At 47.3% G+C, this 22,518-nt stretch overlaps 1 protein-coding gene across 2 annotated transcripts in view; it reads left to right on the top strand.

Moving 5' to 3' along the window:
- PIK3AP1 (phosphoinositide-3-kinase adaptor protein 1) overlaps nucleotides 1-22,518 on the top strand; it is a 123,362-nt gene that overhangs the window by 94,659 nt on the left and 6,185 nt on the right. For both annotated transcript variants that reach the window (XM_040254642.1, XM_040254643.1), the window contains 6 exons: nucleotides 593-658; nucleotides 3,014-3,219; nucleotides 6,263-6,335; nucleotides 11,074-11,229; nucleotides 15,851-15,921; nucleotides 17,075-17,193. In XM_040254642.1, the coding sequence (XP_040110576.1) occupies nucleotides 593-658; nucleotides 3,014-3,219; nucleotides 6,263-6,335; nucleotides 11,074-11,229; nucleotides 15,851-15,921; nucleotides 17,075-17,193 (691 nt within the window). The remainder of the gene's footprint in view (nucleotides 1-592; nucleotides 659-3,013; nucleotides 3,220-6,262; nucleotides 6,336-11,073; nucleotides 11,230-15,850; nucleotides 15,922-17,074; nucleotides 17,194-22,518) is intronic.

The following is a 22,518-nucleotide window of genomic DNA, read 5'->3' as shown; positions in this document are numbered from 1 at the left end:
TTGACATGTTGAGTGGCACTTCCTTTTATTCTCAAACTTCGGCGTGTTCCATGGCTTGCTTCAAATATTCAAGGATTCAGCACACGTCCTTGTTCACATTACGCTTTTCCTTCATGATCTCATAAATGCGGTTTATATCCTCTGCCTGGCTTTGTCTTTCTGGTTTGAGACCTTGTCTGTTCGATCTGTCTCCATGTTGTAATCCCTAGAGCTTCCATTCATTGGTTGCCTCCTTTAAAGGGGCTTGTCTGGTGGCTCAGTGGGAATCTGCCTGCAATGCAGGAGACCCAGGTTCAATCCCTGGGTCGGGAAGATCTCCTGGAGAAGGGAATGGCAACTCATTCCAGTATTTGAGGAGCCTGGCGGGCTACAGTCCATGGGGTTGCAAAGAGTCAGACCCAACTGAGCAACTAACATTTCACTTTCTAGAATTTTGATTTATAGAACTACATACAGTGGTCCAAGTTGTGATCCATTATTATTTATTTTGGACAAGATTTTGGTAATTTTTCTGCTAAATGTATAAAATATTATGAAGCTTCTTAGAAAGAGGTACTATTTGGCTTTACTTAGAGTGCTCTTTATCTCACAGTTTTTGCAGAAAAAAGTCAAGAGAAGCCTGGGAATTTCTATGTTACCTCAGAGAGCATGAGGAAAGGTAAGCAGATGTCCTCAGCTTTCTTTTGCAGGGCCTGGACTTCTTGGTGGTGGCAGTGATCATGTTTCAGAGATTTCCAGGTGTAATCACTCCTTAACCTTGAAAAACAGACGTTCAAGGAATACCTGAAGTGGAACTGTACCAAAGGTGAAAGGAGAGGAGAAGAGATTGAGGTGCCTTAGAACATTGTACAAATTGATCATACCAATGACTTTAATACCTGAGAAAGTATCTGTAACAGCGCACTAAAATACTATTTAGACATTGAAACTGATACCAACAGGATGAAAGTGGGCAGCCCAGCACCTAGTCTTTACCTAGTGATCCAGCCCTACCGTGCTATTTACCTAGGCTATCTGTATTAGCTAAAGTATACTTTAATTCAGCTTTTACTTGAGACATTTTGTTTGTCACTGGGTGACATTTTTTTGGAAAGCTTTTTAAAGGAAGTTTGAAGAGATAAGTGCTCTTTTGTTCTTGATACATTTCCTTGTGCTAAACAGAGGCATTCAGTAGTATCCCAAAGATGATTCTTTTGAAAAGGAGCCATGACACCATCGAAACATTGGAAAGCATCCCTAAAGACTTTGGTAGTAGGAGACTGGAACTGACTGACTTGTGCATTTTTATTTTGTCCCCACACTCTATCTCCCAATATAATTAAAGATTATAGGGCAAACCTGGGAGAAAGGCATGAGAGTGTGTGTGGACAGAGAGAACGGTGGTAAGAATGATGGATAAGTTTTCTCTGAAGCTTTTTCAGTACCCACTGGGTAAAGTCATCTCTCTTTTTTCTTTATGCCACCTCCTTGAATCACAGTGTCCAAATGAGGTCCTCCTGGAGAAATTTAGAATCAAAGACAGCCCTACGGGAAATGAGCAGTGAAATGTTATGCTGTTTCCATGTGTTCAACGGCTCCATCACTTCCGCAAGTCTAGCTTGCTCCCCACGGAACTTAGAGGAGCCACATAGCCTGGAGAGAGAGGAGCTGGCGTCATACTTCCTTCCCTAGAACATTTAAAGCATGAACAACCCAAGGAGAGTCACTTGGGACCCAGCACCTAATTTTTACCTGGTGACTTTGGACCTGGGTCATGATTCCATTAGCCTTCCAGTCTCCTCAGGCATTTCACGCCTGTAGGTTCACAGTCACTGTTCCCTGTGCTGCTTGGAGGCAGGCAGGATGGGGAGAGCTGGAAGTGCTGGAAGAAGCATCCCGGTTAGCCTTTCCTGTATATTCTCTTCTGGGAGTGGATTTTAGTTTGAATCAGTGGTTCTCAACTGGGGGTGATTTCTCCTCCACTTGCCAGCACCGCCCCACCCTGCCATTTGGCAACATCTGGGACATTAAAAAAAAATACTATTTATTTTTGCTGCACTGGGTCTTCTTGCTGTGCCCAGGCTTTCTCCAGTTGTGGTGAACAGGGGCTACTCTCTACTTGTGTGGGGGTTTCTCGTTGGCGGTGGTTCCTCTTGTTGCAAATCAAGGGCTCTCAGGCATGTGGGCTCAGTAGCTGCATCTCTTGGGTTCAAGAGCGCAGGCTCAGTAGTCATGATGCAAAGACTTAATTGTCCCATGGCATGTGGAATCTTCCCAGAGCAGGGATAGAACCTGTGTCCCCTGCATTGGCAGGCAGATTCTTAACCACTGGACCACCAGAGAAGCCCTGGGACAATTTTTGTTGTGGCAGCTGAGAAAGGATTTGGTATTATCATCAAGTGGGTGGAGGCCAGGGATAAGGTTAAACATCCTACAGTGTACAAGACAGCCAGCCAACCCCAACCAAGAATTACCTTGTCCAAAATGTCAATAGTGCCAAGGTTGAGAAATGCTGGTCTAGAGACTTCTCCGTAATTCATGTTGACTTAGCTACTGGATGCTGTGTGCACACATGAGTGCTAAGTCATTCACTGTGTCCAACTTTTTACGACCCCATGGACGGTAGCCCACCAGGCTCCTCTGTCCATGGGATTCTCCAGGCAAGAATACTGGAGTGGGTTGCCAGGCCCTCCTCCAGAGAATCTTCCCCACCCAGGGACTGGACCTGTGTCTCTTATGTCTCCGTATTGGCAGGCGGGTTCTTCACCACCAGTGCCACCTGGGAAGCCGCCCTGGCTGCTATACCTTTCTAAAAGGTTGTGACCTTGTCTACTTCAGTGTCATAGGCTTTGAAATTATTAGCTGCTTCCCTCTCTCTGATTTCATGTAGCATCTCCCTCGTCTTGATTCCACACGTGACTGTTCTTATGAGGCATGTCCTCTTGAGCCCACAGCCAGCATCATGAACCCCACTCACCCGGTCAGCTCTCTCCGGTGGAGGAGCCTGGAAACTGAGTTTCTCTTTCCTTTCCAGAGCCACCTGTCAGACCGTGGAGGGACAGGCCTCAGACGAGCATATATGATCCCTTTGCTGGGATGAAAACACCAGGCCAGCGGCAACTCATTACCCTCCAGGAGCAGGTGAAGCTGGGCATCGTCAATGTGGATGAGGCCGTGCTGCACTTCAAAGAGTGGCAGCTCAACCAGAAGAGGCGGTCAGAGTCCTTCCGCTTCCAGCAGGTAACTGGCTCTGCGTGGACTTTGCTTCGTGTCTGTCTCTCCCCTAGGCGGTAGAGAAGGCCTGTCCATGGCTGTGCTGTGTACTGCTGTAACTGCACGCCGGGGGCTGGGCCTGAGAACGCTTGAGTGTCGTGGTGAGTCACTGCATACTTTCATTTGTCACCTGCTGTCTGTAACCATATGGCTCCCTGGCTGAGAGCTGGTTGGCCTTTCTTGTTGTCATGAGGCTCCAGATCAGGAACCGAGACTCAGTTATAACCCCCAGCTCTGCACCTGCCACTTCGCTCTGCATGTGGCCTATACTTTTGCTTTCTAGCTTTTCGCTTTTCAGAGGCCTTCTCTCTACTCCTAATGCCGACACTCCCACAGAACTATCACCTTAGAACTCAAAGAGAACTTGGATGGCTCCGAAGAATTACGCTAAAGTGAACAAAGCAAGTCACTGACATAAAACCACTCAAGTTAAAACACACTCTTGTATATACACACCCACCTCCCGCCCCCACCCGCACCCCTACACACACAGATGCACACACACAAACTGTAGGCATGTTTGCAAATGCAAAGATCTGGAAAGGATGACCCCACACCCACCCCAATGGTTACCACTCAAGAGGAAACTGGGATCAGAGGGCTGGGCTGTCAGGAGATTCCTGCTGTTGCATGAGGTCATGTAACTCCACACAGTGACGCATGGGGAGTCCTAAAGCTGCCTTTGTCCAGCTCTGACAACAGTCTGTGGCTCTGTGCCAAGTGTAAGTGGACCCAGTCTCTTTCACCCCTCCCAGCAGGCATGGACATGAGTGTCACTGGGCTTCCCTGGTGGCTCAGACAATAATCTGCCTGCAATGGAAGAGACCTGGGTTCAGTTCCTAGGTCGGGAAGATCCCCTGGAGAAAAGAATGGCTGCCCATCCTTGCCTGGAGAACTCCGTGGACTGAGGAGCCTGGTCGGCTGCTGTCTGTAAGGCCGCAAAGAGTCAGACACAGCTGAGCGACTAACACTTTCACTTCACTTTACAGAAAACTGAGGCTCGGAGAGGTAGGGAGGCAGAGTTGGGATTCAAAGGAAACCTTTCTCATTTCTCATTTCATGTGTGCTCCCTTTGTAATGCTGTGTCTGCCCTCTGAGTGCTCCTAAAGCAGGGTCACCCTCTCTCCCAGCCTGTCTCCCTCCCCCTAGGGGTCTGGATGCAGGAACCCAGGGCCCTCCTCACCCAGGAGACCCAGGGAGGCTGCAGTACTGCTGGGAACAGGCTGGTCTTGGCCAAACACTGATCTTCTGAGTCCTTGCCAAGTTGGTGCCACGCACCATGGTCGTCAGGAGTACCCAGGGCTCCGTGCCAGGCAGCCTGAGTCCAGCCTTACTCTGCCTCTTTGGACTGGACGACCACAGCCTCTCTGTACCTCTGCTTTTCCATCTCTGAAGTGTGAAGGGAGAGGGCTAGACGATGTCAAGCCCTTGGCATGCCTGGCACATAGTAAATGCTGAGAGTACTCCATGCTCTGACTGCCTCCTGGCACTTACAGAGCCAAGGAGTCCAAGGACCGGACAGTGAAGACGGTACCAGGGGCTGCCCCATTGTGCCCCATTGTGCCCCATTTTCCTCTGTCTCTCTCCCTTACTTCCCCTCTTGTGAGCAGGCGCCTTCCCTCAGCTCCTTCTCTCTTCAGGTGACTCTTGCATCTGGGTCTCTGGTAACATCTTTTCAGCCACCAGCTGGGCATGTCCCCCGAGGTATCCTAGACCTGCAGCACATCCAACAGCACACAGGCCCTTGAGGCCTCTTCCCCGTCCTGACTCTCTGTGTCTCGTCACTCCCTGTTATCTTCCAGAGGCTGATGTCCAGACTTCAGACTCGCTTCGGCTCTTTTGCACACTCCCGCACGTCCAGCCAGCTGTCTTGCTTGGTCTCGCTCCGTGCGCTCCTCCTCTTGCCTCTGCTCCAGCCAGCTGTGTGTCTTGCTTGGTCTTGCTCCGTGCGCTCTTCCTCTTGCCTCTGCTCCTATCCTTCCGCTCCCCCTGCCACATCCTCGTGCTGACCTGTATCACCTCCATCTGCCCTATCACATCGTCTTCAGGGGGGTCTCCTTGCCTCCAACTCCTTCCCCCTCCTCTCTGCCCGACCTTACAGCTATGGCCAGCCCCCGGCTTCCAGTGTCTCCCTGCTGCTTCCTGGCCCAAGCTCAGTCTCTCAGCTGCAGTTACAACCCAACCAGTCCTTCTGCCCTGCCTCTGTGGCTCCCTCACAGGAACGTTTTGCTCCAGCCAGATGGTCTGAGTGTTAGTCCCTGAGACATTTCCCTAGAATGCTCGGATACTTCACTTCAAGGTGATTGTTGTTTATGAACTGAAATAGCAACAAATATTGCTCCTCACATGTCTGTTTAACATTTACTGAATGACTGTGATAGCCCAAACAGCAGGATTACAGGAAGGTGCAAGACCTGGTCTCTTGCCCTTTAAGAGCTCACGGTGCCTCTGAAGAGACTACACACACACACACACACGCACGCACGCACACACGGCACACACACAAGGCAGCATAACCCAGTGCCACGTGGCGTGGGAATCACTAAAGACTGGGACAGTCTGGTGTCGGGGGAGGTGGTTTAGAAGGTGGGCCTTGACCTCGCCTTGGAACAGAGTCATGGAATCAGTGTCCCTCGAGGTCAGGGGAATGTGCAAGAACACAGTCTCAGAGGTGGGAATGAGGGTGGAGAGCTTGTAAGCAGGTAGGAGACTGGCCTGTCTAAGGGGCGTGCAAGGTGGGGCTGGGTTATAAGGCTGGGAAGGAACTGGGAACCAGAGAGGAGGGAAGACCTTTCTTTGCGGACAAGACGTCTTCTCTTCAGGCATAGCTTCTAAGAGGACTTGAATTTCTCTGGGAGCTGATTGCAAATGCACTCAGCTTCATTTGCATGTTGGAAATGTTATTGCAATGTGATATATCTTGCAAATGTCATAAAATCAGAAAAAAACTCTAATGCCTTGAGGGTATAATTCTGGTGTATATTTTAAAAAACAAACTAAATTTTTCCAGGAAAATCTTAAACGACTAAGAGACAGCATCACCCGAAGACAGAGAGAGAAGCAAAAATCAGGAAAGCAGACAGGTATGTGGCTTCCCGGGGCTCCTGCACACTGGGAGACTTTGCTCTGGTCTGTTTTCCTTGACTCTCTTTTCTGCTGGGGCCTGAATGGGCAGACCACTTGCCCAGCACCTGTCACCCTCTTTACAGATCTGGGCCCCCCAGTAGGCTGTAAGGTCCTTTGGAACAACGACTTTGTCTTGTTAATTCTGTAAATCTAGTACCTGGCTGGCACATAAGGCATGTCAGCAAATGAAAGAAGGCTTGAACTCTGTACCCCTCTCTCCTCCCATGAGACAGGACAATGATGCTTTCTCCTAGGCACCTGACTCTGCCCTTGGCATTTAGGAAGACAAGTCTCTCTGAGCAGAGAAAGGAGAAAGTCCCATCACATAGCATCAGTGCCTGGTTCCAGCAGGCCTACTGTGTCATCGGCGTCCACACCACACGCTGCTTTGGAAGCCTGGATCTCAGCTGCAGCAGAGCTCCCGCCGTGTGTGGCGGAGGTCCAATAGCAGGGCCATGGATTCCAGTTGTTCGCACTGAGAACCCTCTGCTCCCCTTGACCCTCCGTCCTCTGGGTGCTACCCATGTGGCACCACCATCCCTGGGCAAGGAGTGGGCGGAAGGTCAGAGTGGTCATCCTCAGACTCCTGCTTGGGTGACGAGGTTTTAAATGTGTGCTGCCTCTAGCCACACTCATACTTGTTTGCCTTCTGGTTGGGAAGAGGACAAAGGAGAGGAAGTAGAAAATCTAGTGTCAGACAGCAGGGTACCCGGTGGTAGAGGGCAGAGCTGCTTTTTAAAACTACAGCACATGAACCATGGGACATCCCTGGTGGTCCAGTGGTTAGGACTCCATGCTTCCACTGAAGGTCATGGGTTTGAGCCCTGGTTGGGGGACTAAGATCCCACAATCTGCACAACATGGCTAAAAAAGAAGAAGACTTGATTGAATTAAACATTTCAAGCTTTTAAATATACATAGCATCAAGAGAGCTGTGATTTGGCGGGGCAGGGGGGCATCCTTGGCGTCTCAGTGAGTAAAGAGTCCACCTGCAATGTGGGAGACCTGGATTCTGTCCCTCCATTGGGAAAATCCCCTGGAGGAGGGCATGGCAACCCACTCCAGTATTCTTGCCTGGAGAATCCCCAAGGACAGAGGAGCCTGGTGGGCCGCAGTCCATGGGGTTGCAAAGAGTCGGACACCGCTGAGCGACTAAGTACACACACCCACAGCTGATTTGGGAGGTGATCCTGGGGAGCACGGTAGGGGGTGGAGCAGTGAGAGAGGAAGCAAAGGTGGCCACCAGCCTGCAGTTAGCACCATGACTGCAGCTTCCTCTCCACAAAGACGCTAGGAGTCAATGGAGAACACTCTGCAATGGTTATGTCTCCAAGCATTTAGACACCAGCTCCTGTGTCTTTGGGTGAGGCCTGCCGGGAGATGGGCGCTTGGAATCTGGCTCTCAGAGAAAGCTCATGCAGGTGGAAGCTGGACCCTGTGCTACCTGGCCAGGCCCCCGGGCATCAGAGCATCTGCCAAAGCAAAGGCGTCATTTGTGGCTGAGTGAATGTGATGTATTAGTTAATTGCATAAAGCTCAACTGTATATTTAGTGACATACTAACTTAAAATTGCCTATTCCAGGGTCTTCACATTCCGGTGCCCCAGCACTGGTGCATCCATGCTTGTAGGGGTAGCAGGTAGGAGCAGGGTGGCAGTTAGGGATGGGCGAGGGGGTAGATTAAGAATGGGACAGGACTTGGGGCCCCTTACTCTGCTTCAACCATTGCAACTCCTTTACAAAAAAATCTGTTTCTATTTTGAGCTTCTGTTTTCTTCAGAGGAAAGAATTCTGCTTTACAAAAAAAACCAAAACAAAACAAAATTTGAAAATCGTCCACACAGGATAACTTCTCCTATAGGAGAAGTAGGGCTGATGAATGACATTTCTGCTTGAACAATCTTTTCCAGGAATGGAGGCCATCCCACTCAAGGACTGACTCTATTCATTTGGAAACCTTATTTGCCTTAGAAAAGAAAAACAATGATGATTTTTCTTTAATTTGGGTTAAAAGACCAAGGACGATTAAGAACAGTCTGTTCATAATAACTTGCCAGTCTGTTCTCAGCCCTGGGAGTTGGTTTACTCTCACTGAGACAGTGCAGAGCACTGATAGTGTAGGAAGTCAGAAGAAGGCTGGCTGGCTCAGGACTTACTGAATGCCCTGGCCCCACAGAGAAGAATACCAATATTTGTGTTCTGGGTGTGTCTGTGGTCAGTGCAGGGCGGGACCTGGAGGAGCAAGTTGGGTCCCAGGAAGCCTGGATTCTGATCCCATCTTTGTCTCCAAATCATTTCATGATCCAAGACTTTTCCATTAACCGCTTCACGCCTCAGTTTCCCCATCTGTGGTCACACCTGGTTTATCTGCTTAATAGAGTTGTTGTTTAGTCACTAAATTGTGTCCAACTTTTTGTGGCCCCATGGACTATAGCTTGCCAGGCTCCTCTGTCTGTGGGATTTCCCAGGCAAGAATATTGGGGTGAGTTTGCCATTTCCTTCTCCAGGGGACCTTCCTGACCCAGGGGTCAAACCTGCATCGCCTACATTGGCAGGAGAGTTCTTTACCACTGAACCACCAGAAAAGCCCACTTACCAGAGTGGCAGAGTTCAGAGGAGGAATAGTAGCAAATGTGAATGCACTTTGGGAAAAGTGCTTCCCAGTACAGTGATGATAGTTATTTTTCCTGGCACTGTTCCTCTGCTCAAAGAATATCAGGATTGTGTGGACATTTAGCTTGGTTCTACTTGACTTTTTTGAACTTTGACTCCCAACTTTTTTCCTGTGTATTTTACTTATCTTTCCTTGAACTGGTTTTGAGCTGAAAACAGCTTCATTGAAGTGAATGAAGCAGTCATGAATTTACCTTGAAAAGATTGTCACTAAAAGCCTCAGTCAAAGCTGAGGGGGAGAAATGTGTTACCTGTTTGGGCTCTGAGACACTGTGGGTTCACACCCATGTGTGGGTTCACTGACTAGCCTCTGCCCACGCACTTCCAAGCTTGGGCACCCAAGTGGGTGGGTGCTTCCACTGCTCAGTTATAACCAAAAGAGGCTAAGGATGTGAAAAAGATCTGTGTTACACAGAGGTCTGGAAAGCTAGGACCATACACTACCCTTGGGATCGGGGTCTCTAGAATGAGGCAAGCTCGAGCCCATGCGAGCCAGCAATCCGCTGTTTTAATACTCTCCACGCAGAATGTTGAGCACACGCTCCATCCACCCCATCCTCACCCCTGCTCTTCCCTGCTGTTCTAGTTTACACATTCACCCTTCTTGGCAGACCTCTGGCTTTGGCAGGTGCCACACTCCCTAGACTTCCTGCCATACCTGCTCCCTAGCAGAGGGGAGGCAGAGGAGGAAGTAGTTCCTTGAGATTATGGGCACACATCCCTGAAAGCCCACCCACGTTTACACCTCTTACTAGAGTCTCTGTCCTGAGACTTGGGAAGGTCTGGGGCCTCAAGGGGAGCCCTGTGGCAGGAGCTCACCTGGCTTTCACACTTCCCTGGGGAGGAAGCTGGGCTGGGCACCCACAGATACTCTGTTCTACTTGTCAGCTGGAGCTGTTTTCTGGTCATAGCAACCAGGGGTGGAAATCCCCGGGGCACGGGGAAGAAGGAGCAGTCACTGATCCGGCTAAGCCAGTCAAGAGGCCAGGTTAATGCTTTGCAGGACAAAGGAATTATCTTGTTGAATCTGTGGGGTCTCAAATCACTGATCAGCCTTGCAAGTCACAAAATCTTTCATGGACCTCATGAACCTCTTTCCATGAATTCTCTGGATCATTACTGTCATTTTGGACCACCCACTCTCCTATGGGAGGCAACTGAGTCCTTAAGGGCCTGGACTTTGGAGCCTGGGTTCACATCCCAGCTATCCCACTTACCGGCTGCTTGACAGGGACTTGGGACACGCTACTTCACGTCTCTGTACCTTAGTTTCTATTGAGCATGCTGACAATAGTATTTATTTCATGGGTGTCGGAGGATTGAAGAAGCTAAAAATATGGAGGCTCTTGGAACTATTCGTGACGTACAGGGTAATCTAGTGTTAAAATCAATGGCATTTGTAACCCCTCCTTAGAAAAGGAAGAAATCAGAGGGTTGGCTGACTAACTCAAGTTCCACAGTTGGTGAGTGGCAGAGCTGGGGCACCCGTGAACGTATTAGTCGCTCAGTCGTGTCCATCTCCTTGCAACCCCATGGACTACAGCCCGCCAGGCTCCTCTGTCCATGAAATTCTCCAGGCAAGAACACTGGAGTGGGTAGCCATTCCCTTCTCCAGGGCACCTTCCCGACCCAGGGATGGAACCCCAGTCTGCTGCATTGCAGGTGAATTCTTTACAGTCTGAGCCACCAACCTTTCCCTAATTGAACATTCTTTCTGTCACCTCATGCAAAAGCATTTCTCTGCCCTTTCCAACATCCCTCCACCCAACCTTCTGTAAGTGATTGCCATGCATGGTTCTGTGGAGCTTCAGTGCTGATTGGGCAGGGTCCCCACCCTCCTCCCCCTCTTTCCCCTCTACTCCCTCCCCTTCTCCTTCCCCCCTTCTCTTCCCCTCCTCCCCTGCTCTCCTTCCCCTCCCCTCCAGGTTCAGGGGAAGGAGGCGGGTAGAGAGGAAGCAGCTTTGCAGTTTGGTAACTGGCATCCTGGTTCCTTAAAGCTGATCCCTTTCTCTCTAATTCCAGACTTGGAGATCACGGTCCCAATTCGGCACTCACAGCACCTTCCTGGGAAAGTGGAGTATGGAGTCTATGAGAGTGGCCCCAGGAAAAGCGTCTTCCCCCCAAGGACAGAGCTAAGACGAGGAGACTGGAAAACAGACAGTACCTCCAGCACAGCAAGTAAGCAGGTGGCCCCAGGTGCCTTCACAGCTGGACTCCAGCAGGCACCTTTGGGCCTTGGAAACTTGCTCTATGACGAGCCCAGAAGATCTTAACTGGAGCCTGGTTTGGGCCTAGGATGTGTAAGAAATGAGGGACATTTAGCCTGTGAGGTTTGCCTTTTTTTCAGGGCACAGAAGACCCTTTACACAAATATCCCCGGAAGGCAGATTGTGTGATAATTATTACTCTATCACTTTTATAAATGAAAAATCCTAGTAATAGTACTGGTTAATATTTATGGGGCATTTACTATCTGCTAAGCCTCTTCCACAGATTCTCTGATTTAATTCCCATAACCACTCTGCAGGATAGGTACTATCACCTCTATTTACTGAGGAGGAAACAGGCAGCTTAGGGCCTTCCTCTAGGTTAAATAGCCAACAAGGGGTAGCGCTTGGATTTGAGCTCAGGCAGACTGGATCAGGGTCAAGACTCTTGCTTACTGTTCTTTTTGCTTCCACCGTGGTCAAGGAAAGGAAAAGGCACAAAGTCAAAAACATTAGGTAACAGTGGATTCAGATTTGAGAATTCCAACTGTATAGGCAATTGAGGATCTGATTTGGAAATGTCTTCCTTTTGGCTTGAAAGCTTGAATAGGAGTCTGATTGCAATAGACAATACCCGCTGATGTGCAGGCAGGAGCTGGGGCTTTGTTTCCGGATCCAGGGCAATGTTAACTGACTTCAGACACACCAGCTTCACAAGCCAAATAGATTGAGTTTCCCTGCTTTCATACACTTCGGTGTTAACAAAAGTGGCTAGGGGAAAAAAATAAGAGAGCACGAGTCAAGCTGAATTTCAGGACTCAAAGTCCCCTTAAATGTCAGGTGGGAGACTGCCACGTGCAGGTAGGAACTGGCAGCTCATCCAACCCAGGGCTTCTTTATCTTTTCGGAATCACAAACCCCTTTGAGAATCTGACATGCGCTCTGAATGTCCTTCTTATAAAAACACACTTGCACGTGTTTTAACACACACACAATTATGCCCATCCATGGACTTAGGTCAAGAGCCTCTGAACTGTTCCTCCTCCTTACTTTATTAGCAGAGTATTTGTAACCCAGAAAGAGAAAGAATTTTGCCCAAGGTCCCACAACCAGTCAATGACAATAGGAGTAGAACCCAGCTCTTCCCTCTGCCACTGTTACCTGTTGTAACATACCCAAAGTGTATCACACAGCCATATTAAGTCTAGACTTGATAGAGATGAAAATCTTCCCTTACATAATGAGGGTAATAATATATACTATCCCCTTGAGGCAAATAAGAGAATTCTGACAAGTTCAGAAATGGGAGAGATTTTCCCAGTGATCACAGATGGCAGAGGAATCAAGGGGCAGGCAACCCATCTCAGATGTATTGTGGAGGAGGGAAGTGAAGTAGATACTCTAGGGGTGAAGGCAGGGCTTCCTGGGGTAAGGGAAGGGGAAATTTAACAAGATAAACGTAGAATACTCATTTCAGGTTTGGATTCATTTAAACTATTTTATCTGTATGTTTTACTTTGAGTTACCTTGGAGTGAGAATAGAATGGAAAGCATAAACTCTGCTTTTTACCTTGTGTGGTGGTTTACTGTCCAGGGATCGCTAGCTTATTGGGTAAGAAAATGTTATTAAATGACAGACCAGAGGGTTTTATTTTACTCTGTGGCTGTAGATTGCATCCGGTCCCTGTTACTTAGTTATCTATTGCTGTGTAGCAAACTATCCAAAAATGCAATGGCTTTAAACATAATCATTTATTTATGCCTGATTCTAAACTTGGCCAGGAGTCAGTGGGGATGGTTCACCTCTGCCCATGCAGTCAGCTGGGGTCACTTGTGCAACTGTACTCAGCTGTAAGCTTGGCATGGGCTGGAGCATCCATGACGGCCTCTCATTCTTCAGGGCCTCTAGTGTATGACCTCTAATTCAATAGCCTGAACTTCTTGTGTGATAACAAGATCCATAACGGGAGCATTCCAGAAAAACAAGCCCCGGTGTGCAAGTGCTTATCAAGCTTTGCCTTACATCACACTTGATAATGTCATATTGGCCAAAGTGAGTCCCGTGGCTAAGCCAAGAGGGGTGTGAGGAGGAGGCCATACAAAGGTGTGGATACTGGAGGTGGCGTCCTTGAGTCACTAATGGGTAATCTGCCGTCTTGAAATTGATGATGATGATGATGATAGCTACTGTAATTAATTAAATGCTTGCTCTTACAGGCTCTGTGCCAAGCATGTTACCATACGACCTCATTCTATACGGTAGTGCTCTGAGATCAGGAAACAGAGACATACACTAAGCATCTAATCCTGGGTCACTTGACAATTAAGCAGAGGATCTGGGACTCACATACAGATCTTTCTGTGTACTCAACCCTGGGGACATATTTCCTTCCAAAGAGAGAGAGTTCACAGGGCAAGGAGAGAGAATGAGGATAGTCCAGCTCTGAGCCACCAACAGCCCTTCAACCCCCAGCATCATGCCCTAAACACAGCACTATTTTATTGTGCTGCAGCTGTCATCTCTTAGAAACTATAGGAAAACAATTTCAGGTTAAATCTAGTTATATCTAAAATTTCAAGCCCAAGATATTAGTGTTATGTTTAAGAGAACAAAAGTTTCATTAAAGAAAGACCATCAAGCTTCTTCTAGTTTGCCTGATTCAAGTTGCTTAACAGTCATATACATGATCATTTTTTTCTCTCATTCATTCTCTATCAATATTGAGGACTGCTCTGTGCATGTGAAGCTAGACTGTACACTGGAGACATAAAGCTGAAACAGAAACAGGGTCTGTCCTCTGGGAGCTTATAATGGAGGAGAGAAAGTGTAAAAAGAGTGTAAGTTATAGGCTTGTTTGATCCTTCTTCCCTGGTGACAGAAGCCTGGCAAGACGTGGGTGCTGCCCCTTTCCCCCAACAAGAGTGAATGTGATGGGGGGCCAGGGCCAGAACCTCCTACCAATGGTGCCATCCAGGTGGGTTGGGGCCAACCAGGTCATTGGCTTTGGAGAAGGGAGAGGGCCAGGGCAGGTAAACCAGGAGTAAGGGTTCAAAGTCAAGCACTGGGGGTTAAAAATTCAACAACACCAAGGGAAAAGGATAGTGGGAGCTGGTGGGTATGAGTTTCCAGGATCCTAGAATCAACTCCTGGACACCTTTTTGCTCCCTCCCAGCAGATAGTCTCTGGAAGGAGTCTGGTTCGTTGTAAAGGAATAAGATGAACAATGATGAATGACATGGGAGGCTTGGCCCCACAGGGATGGGAGCCTGTGCACAGGAGGGGTTACTTCCATTTGGGGGAATCAGGAAAGGTTTTGATTCATTTGTCCTGAGCATTAGAGCCTGAGGAGGTTTCAAATTTGTGGATGGAATGGGCTGGGAGAGTGGGAAGGAAAGGACGTTCTAGCTGAGCGAACAGTGTTATATGTGGGCAACTGGATAGAAAGAGACAGGGTTAAGTAGTCCTTAACTCTGAAACAAACTCTGAATCCCCTGGTTTCTAGAAATATTTAGACACATTATCTTAAATTTAAAAATCTGCCTCCAAGAAATAATTCAAAATTATAATCTCAACCTGCTTTTGTCAAGCTGGTATCTAAATTAATTAGGTCAAAGTTGATGACATAATGAAGTCAAAACTAAGACAGTTTACCTATAAACTAACATAAGTAGCTATTTTGAGTGAAAATTCAGCTAAACCTAAGTGCTGGCAATACTGTTAACAGCATATATTAGAAAAATTAAAGTCAAAGGTTTAGTTGATTAACTGTTAATCTTCCTTCTTCACTGCCAAACCATCACGTCCTTGAGCTTGTTCTAATGCCATCTTGTCCAGTACAGTAGCCCATAACTGCATGTGATTATGTAAATCTGTTCATTAAAACTAAATAAAATTAAAAATTCAGTTCCTCAGTTGTGCTGTGTCACATTAACTACCAAACTGAACAGCACACAATAGAACATTTCCAGAAAACTCAATTGGATAATGCTGTTTCAGTGATTTAGGTGATAAATCCTCTACTTGCATCTCTAAGCAGCTGAACTCACACAGTCATAGTTCCTATCTGGAGTGTAAATTATACTTTTGAATTTGTACTTTGTGTTTTGTTTTGTGTCACCCTGGCCCCCTTTTAGAAGGTATGTATACATGTGTGATACTTGCACGTGCTTGCTGTAATTCCTAAATAGGTAAAAAACTTTAGTAACAAAGTTTGTTTGCAGATTTAAGAAACACCACCGAACAGGTGAGAAATAGAGCATCTCTGCTTCCTAGTCTGTCAAATCGAAGCACTAGTATCAGATAAGGTTTTCCTAGGGATTAAATGCGGTCATGCTTTTAAAGCATAGAACGTGGGGTGAGCTCTCGGTAAATGGTAGCTATAAAGCAAAAAGTGGTCATAAAAAGATGACCCGTTTTTATGCTGAAAGAAAAAGTGAATTCTAATAACAAGGTATGTTATTAGATAGCAGCATTTTGAAGAATCCTGTAGTCACAGCTTATGTACTGTTTCTATCAGTAAGTGCTAGATTTTTGCCTTTTACTTTATCTCGAGAGCCTGCACAGTCCAGCTGACTCTGTTTGCACCCTTTAGGCAGCGCGAGTAACCGGTCCAGCACCCGGAGCCTCCTCAGTGTGAGCAGCGGGATGGAGGGGGACAATGAGGTGAGAACTGGGGCACCCTCATAGGTCTTTGTCTCAGGGGTCATTTCACTTCTCTGTGAGACTCCATTTATAGGAGATGTCCAGAATAGGTAGATCCATGGAGATAGAAGGTTGGTGGTTACCAGGGCTGGGGATAGGGGAAATGGGGAGAAACTGCCTAAGGGATACAGTGTTTCCTTCAGGGGGTGTCAGGAAAATGTCCGGAGACTAGGCAGAAATGGTGGTTGCATAATATTGTGAACGTACTGAATGGCATTGATTGTTCACTTTAAAATGATCGCTTTCTGTTATATTAATTTCCCATCAATAAAAAGAGGAGAAGAAAGGGAGGGAGGGAGGGAAGGAGGGAGGGAGAGGGTTAAACCAAAAGGGGTGTCTGAGAGGGAACTGGGTGAGTGTCCGGGAATCCAGGGGTGGCGGTCGCCTGGGCCTGGCTCAGGAGCGGCAGGCATGCAGAGCCGGGGCTGGCGGTTTGTGTCCCCCCTGCCATCACCCCCAGGCCACACACTCTTTGGTCTCCTTTTTCCTGCGGCTGTCTGCTTTTTCTCTCACCACGCTTTTCTGCTTCTCCACGGGTGGGGGTCACATGAGTCACTGCCAACCCGGGAGACTCCCTGAAGTAGGGTGCTAGGGTGGGCCATCCACCAGCGCACAGCTTATATTATCCTGTGACGGAGGACCAATCACAGTCCCCGAAAGGGACTTCTGCTTAAAAAGAGAATTTCTCCAGCCCTACCTGGTTACCCTAGAGCAATGCTCCTCAAACTTTACTATGCATAAGGATTACCTAGGATCTTGTGAAAATGCAGGTGTGAGGTGAGGCGGGGCCTGAAACCCTGTGGTTCTCATAAGCCGCCAGGTGATGCTTGCTGTTGGTGGCCCACAAATCACCGTGAGCAGCAGGAATGAGAACTCAGGTCACTAATAATATCAATAACTCAGGTCCCAGCGTCTCTTCAGTGACTCCGGTTGTCAGAGTCAGTGGAAAACTGCCCCCGGGGTTGCTGGGTTGTTGATGCTCAGTCAGTGAGTAACCTTCCACCAAAGCCTGGGGAGAGCTGAGGAGCTTGTGGGATGGCACTGTCCCACTGTGTTCCTGCTTAATGTCATCTTCAGCCTTCTCTCTTATCTTTTTTTTTTTTCTTTGCTGTAGGATAATGAAGCTCCCGAGGTTACCAGGAGTCGTAGTCCGGGCCCTCCACAAGTGGACAGCATGCCCACCGTGCCCCTTGAGAGACCCCCCAGGGTGCCACCCCGAGCCGCCTCACAGAGGTAACAAGGAAGCTGACAGAACGTTTTTTTCCTTGCTCGTTGAGTCTCGGGGCAGAGTAGGATCTGGGGACATCTAAGGTGACCTAGGAGTGAGTACAGAGCTAAACTCACTGAAATGCATACTTTGGACACATTTCAATGTGGACTCTTCATTCACTTAAGTGATGCTTTATTCAGTTGCAGACTCTAAGTAACAAATTCAATATTTTGTCAGTGAAATACACTGGGAAAGGTCAATATTTTGCATATTTTTAAAATCTGTTTGGCTAGAATTCAACTCCTGAATAATTAATCCCCTTGGTTGTATTGTGGGGACAGTGCTTCTGGAGGACCAGGAGATAAGAAGGAACTGGGGATGAAAATGCAGGTGAGAGGCAGTATGGTGTGGTAGTGGGAAAACACCTCCTGGGAAGACCCCGGCAGCCTCTTGTGTACATGGATGAATTGTTTAACTTTCATGAGACTTTATTTCTGTGTCCAATAAATGGAGATAATAAATGGACTTCCTCACAGAGTTGTAAGGATTGAGTTTCTGGCCCCAAATAAGAGCACAACTGTCTGTGTGGTTCTTTATACAGAAGGATGAGCCTATGGAGATTGGAGGCTGGGCATTAGACAAAACAGTGTGACTGACTTATGGGGCTCTGATGTATGTTTGTGTTCTGGCTTCTGGCAGGAACCTTTTTGAGGTCTTATGGACCCACTGAAAAGGTGGTCAAAGCTAGCTTGTGTAACTGTCTGCTAAGGCAGAAAGGAACCTTTGGGAATAAAAGCCTAGGCTTGTCTTAGAGTTTCTTTGATGTCTAAAATATAGTGTGTGGGTAAGGGGTGATTAACTAGGGTTTTTTTTTTTTTAAATTTTGAATCTTTTAACTCAAATGAACCTCATCAGTGAAATTTGTTGAGAAAGTGCCACAGGGAGGTTTTTCTTCTGTTTCTCTGGAAAGAGCCGCTGACTCTGCACTGAGGATCTCTCCATTTCTGTCTTTGCTGTTACCACTTTTCTATGTGTTCCTGGCAACATTCACGTACTGACACTTGCTACCAAAACCTCCCACAGTCCCAAAATGCTTCACACTCACCAAACATGTTTCCCTGTTGTAGACTAGAGGTCACATATTAGAGCATTAGCCTTGGAAGGAACTTTAGTGATAATCTAATCCTGTCTGCTGAATTTGCATTAGGTTCTGTTACTTGAAAATTATATATAGTTGGTGATTGGGGAGGGATGTTTATGGAGAGCAGTTATGGTAATAAATGCTTATATTTATTGGCACTTACTATGTGCTGGGTATTCTGGTAAACTCGCTAAATGCATTAACTCATTTAATTCTCTCCACAATTTCAAGTGGTAGATGTTTAGAGTTATCCCATTTTGCAGAGATAGAAACTGATTTGAGACTGGATGGAGACTTTATCTGTGTGATAAACCTAGGTGTGCCTGACTCCAGGGTCTGGTCGTTTAGTCATTATGTTATACCTGTCCAAGGAGGTCCAGGTGTCATGGGAGAAGACTTTTTATTCTTAAAGGTAAAGGAGGGAGTTATCTAATTGCTCCAAGATTAAAAAGAATGTCAGTCTTGAATGTAGAGCTTCAAAGACTCTGTGGAACCTTGTCTGCAGGAGAGAGAACAACTAGGGAAGTGGATTCCAGAAATTAAAGACTGGAAATGGGGATGCATTTAATGTGTAAAGAGAGATGGCAGTTGAATTGTTTGGGAGATTCTGGAAGCATGTTGTGATAAAGATGGGGAGAGAAAAAGGAGGAAAACACATTTGATTAAAGAATGGTGTTTACAAAGGAATCTGTAACTGATAGGAAAAGGGTTTGGGAGCATTTTTGGTGTGAAGATTGGAGAAGATGCAGTTGTTCTGAAACTGTATATAATGTTCAGAATGAAATGAGGAGATGCTTGAGAGACAAATAACACGGGCCTTTGTCCTGAATGCTTGACCCACTGATGGATAAGAGGCGAGGCTGACTGGATATTCTCCACTTCACTTCCAGATCTGGGAACTGGCAACTCTTCCCCCTTGATTTTCTCCTGAACTTCCCTCCCCAGACAGCATACCCCACTCATCACTCTCTCCGGTCCTGGTCCCTTCCTCTCCTCACTCTGCATGCTGTCTCCAGAGCTTGAACCGTCAGCTCCAAGTCCAAATCCATCTCTACCTTGGCTTTCTATTTCCTGCTCTTCACTGGGGACCTCACCAGGAGTCCCAGAGATCTCAAGTTCAGTTCAGTTCAGTCACTCAGTTGTGTTCAACTCTGCGATCCCATGAAGCACAGCACACCAGGCCTCCCTGTCCATCACCAACTCCTGGAGCCACCCAAACCCATGTCCATTGTGTTGGTGATGCCATCCAACCATCTCATCCTCTGTCGTCCCCTTCTCCTTCTGCCCTCAATCTTTCCCAGCATCAGGGTCTTTTCCAGTGAGTCAGCTCTCCACATCAGGTGGCCAAAGTATTGGAGTTTCAGCTTCAACATCAGTCCCTCCAATGAACACCCAGGACTGATCTCCTTTAGGATGGACTGGTTGGATCTCCTTGCAGTCCAAGGGACTCTCAAGAGTCTTCTCCAACACCACAGCTCAAAAGCATCAATTCTTCAATGCTCAGCTTTCTTCACAGTTCAAGTCTCACATCCATACATGACCACTGGAAAAACCATAGCCTCAACTAGACGGACCTTTGTTGGCAAAGTAATGTCTCTGCTTTTTAATATGCTGTCTAGGTTGGTCATAACTTTCCTTCCAAGGAGCAAGTGTCTTTTAATTTCATGGCTGCAGTCACCATCCGCAGTGATTTTGGAGCCCAGAAAAATAAAGTCTGACACTGTTTCCACTGTTTCCCCATCTATTTGCCATGAAGTGATGGGACCGGATGCCATATCTTAGTTTTCTGAACGTTGAGCTTTTCTGGCTGGGAAGTCATGAGAAGAAGGCAGTTCGGGGCAGAGGAAGGCAGGTGGGATGATGAGTTCAGGTTTTGCACTCATGTTTTGGTATCTCGTGAGTGCAAAAACAGAACTCATCATCCCACCTGCCTTCCTCTGCCCTGAACTGCCTTCTTCTCATGACTTCCCAGCCAGGGACACGAAACGATTTTTTTTCTTCCCCAAGTCCCTAACCCCGAAGACAGCCTCCATTCTTGCTCCTTTGCAGCTCCCCAGGCTCTGTGCACTCGGCTGCCCTTGCAACTCTCAGATCCACCCCCTCCTCTCCATCTGCCCATGCCTAAGTTCATCCCTGCATTTACTTCCCTGCCTCCAGTCAGTCCCTCCTCCACATTGCACAAGAGTGCACATTCTAGAACAGAAATAGCTGATGATGTCACTTCCTGGCATAAAAGCCTTGCATTTACTTCTGTATTTTTTTAGCATACTGTAGCCCTAAGTCCCATCTCTCTCCTGTATTCACTGATGTTTCACTCCTTAAGCATTGCTAGTGAGCTGTGCCATTTTGTACGGTCTTTGCCCAATCTGTTCCTTTTGCCTAGAATGCTGTCTTCCTACTCCTTTCCAGTCTCTGCTTAGAAGATTCCTACACATCCTTTGGGACTCTGTCGAAACTTCACCTCTACTTTGAAGCCTCCCCTGATGTTCGTCTGCAGCGTGAACCTTCTGTGTTCCCCAAATACCTCTATTATAACTCACTGCACATCGTGGCCCTTGTTTGCATATCTATCTCCCCAAGTAGATGGTAAACCTCAAAATGATAAAGACTGTTTTGATTTTCAAAGTTTTTTCTACTCTCCCCAGTGCAATATGGAGTTAACTCAGTAGTTGGCACATGCTAGGAACTTAGCAAATATTTATCATGCAAGTAAGTGAATGGGCAGATGATAGATTGGTGCTGATTGGGTTGACAGCTAGCCATCAAGTCATGTACCACAGTGCAGGTGGGTTACACATTAGTAGAAAGAAGTTTCACATTCCCACAGGCTATAAGTTCCCAAAGACTTCAAAGTTAGGGAAGGCAGATGGTGACATGAACAGGAGCAGATGCATGATATCCTTGTGTGGTGTTTCCCTTGCAGTTCCCACAGAGTGGGCAGCTGACAGTGTCATACTCTTCATAGGTATAAAGTCCTGCCAGTAGAGGGAAAAAAAGCCAATATCTTGCTGAGACATTGCCCCTTTGTTTTTGAATATGTTTTGCTATTTACTAGTGATTTTGCCAATCACGATGGGCTTCCCAGGTGGTGCAGTGGTAAAAAAATGTCCTCCTGCCAATGCAGGAGAAGCAAGAGAGGCAGGTTCAATCCCTGGGTCTGGAAGATCCCCTGGAGAAGGAAATGGCAACCCACTCCAGTATTCTGGCCTAGAAAATTCCATGGACAGAGGAGCCTGGTAGGCTATAGTCCATGGAGTTGCAAAGAGTCAGACACGACTGAGCACAATGAGCTCAGCACAACAATCTGTGCACTCCCCTTTAAGGCACAGCCTGGGTACTGACAAATCAGAGCATATTTCTGAAGGCCTCCTGGAGTACCAAGAGTTAACCTTTTAGCTGCTTGGACTTCCCTGGTGTCTCAGCTGGTAAAGAATCAGCCTGCAATGTGGGAGACCTGGGTTCAATCCCTGGGTTGGGAAGATCCCCTGGAGAAGGGAAAGGCTACCCATTCCAGTATTCTGGCCTGGAGAATTCCATGGACTGTGTAGTCCATGGGGTTGCAAAGAGTCAAGCACAACTGAGCGACTTTCACTTGTAAAGATCTCTGTGGAATCTCTAGGCAGGAGCAGGGGGAGTGGTCCGAGATTAAGGGGACTTGGACCTGAGGCTATTTACTAATAGGGAAGCTTAAAAATATTTTTTAACAATGTTGTGATCATACAAAAGCATACCATCTAAATAACAGACCTGCTTTAAAAGAATGTTAACCAACATTAGGATTGCTGGGTTCTTGAACCAAAGTTATCTCCTCAACACTCAGGAGAAAGCAGCCAGTGCCCAGGTCTCTGGACTGGACAATTCTGTGTCCAACTCCAGCTTCCCAGTGTCCTTGGAAGCCGTTTCCCCACGGACCACCCCTCAATTCTGATTTGATACATTTTACTTCTGTGGTTCTGATATTTATAATCACAAATCCATTCCCAAAGACAGGGCTTCCAATCTTTAGCTGGGCTGTTCACCAGAAAGAAATATGGAGATGGTTTGTTTGCTGCTGCTGCTAAGTTGCTTCAGTCGTGTCTGACTCTGTGTGACCCCATATACGGCAGCCCACCAGGCTCCTCTGTCCCAGGGATTCTCTAGGCAAGAATACTGGAGTGGGTTGCCATTTCCTTCTCCAATGCATGCAAGCATGCTAAGTCGCTTCAGT

Source organism: Oryx dammah, unplaced genomic scaffold (assembly GCF_014754425.2).
Source record: "Oryx dammah isolate SB20612 unplaced genomic scaffold, SCBI_Odam_1.1 HiC_scaffold_14, whole genome shotgun sequence".
Lineage (NCBI taxonomy): Eukaryota > Metazoa > Chordata > Mammalia > Artiodactyla > Bovidae > Oryx > Oryx dammah.
The sequence above is the reverse complement of the archived record's forward strand: the minus strand, read 5'-3'. Positions and strand labels throughout refer to the sequence as shown.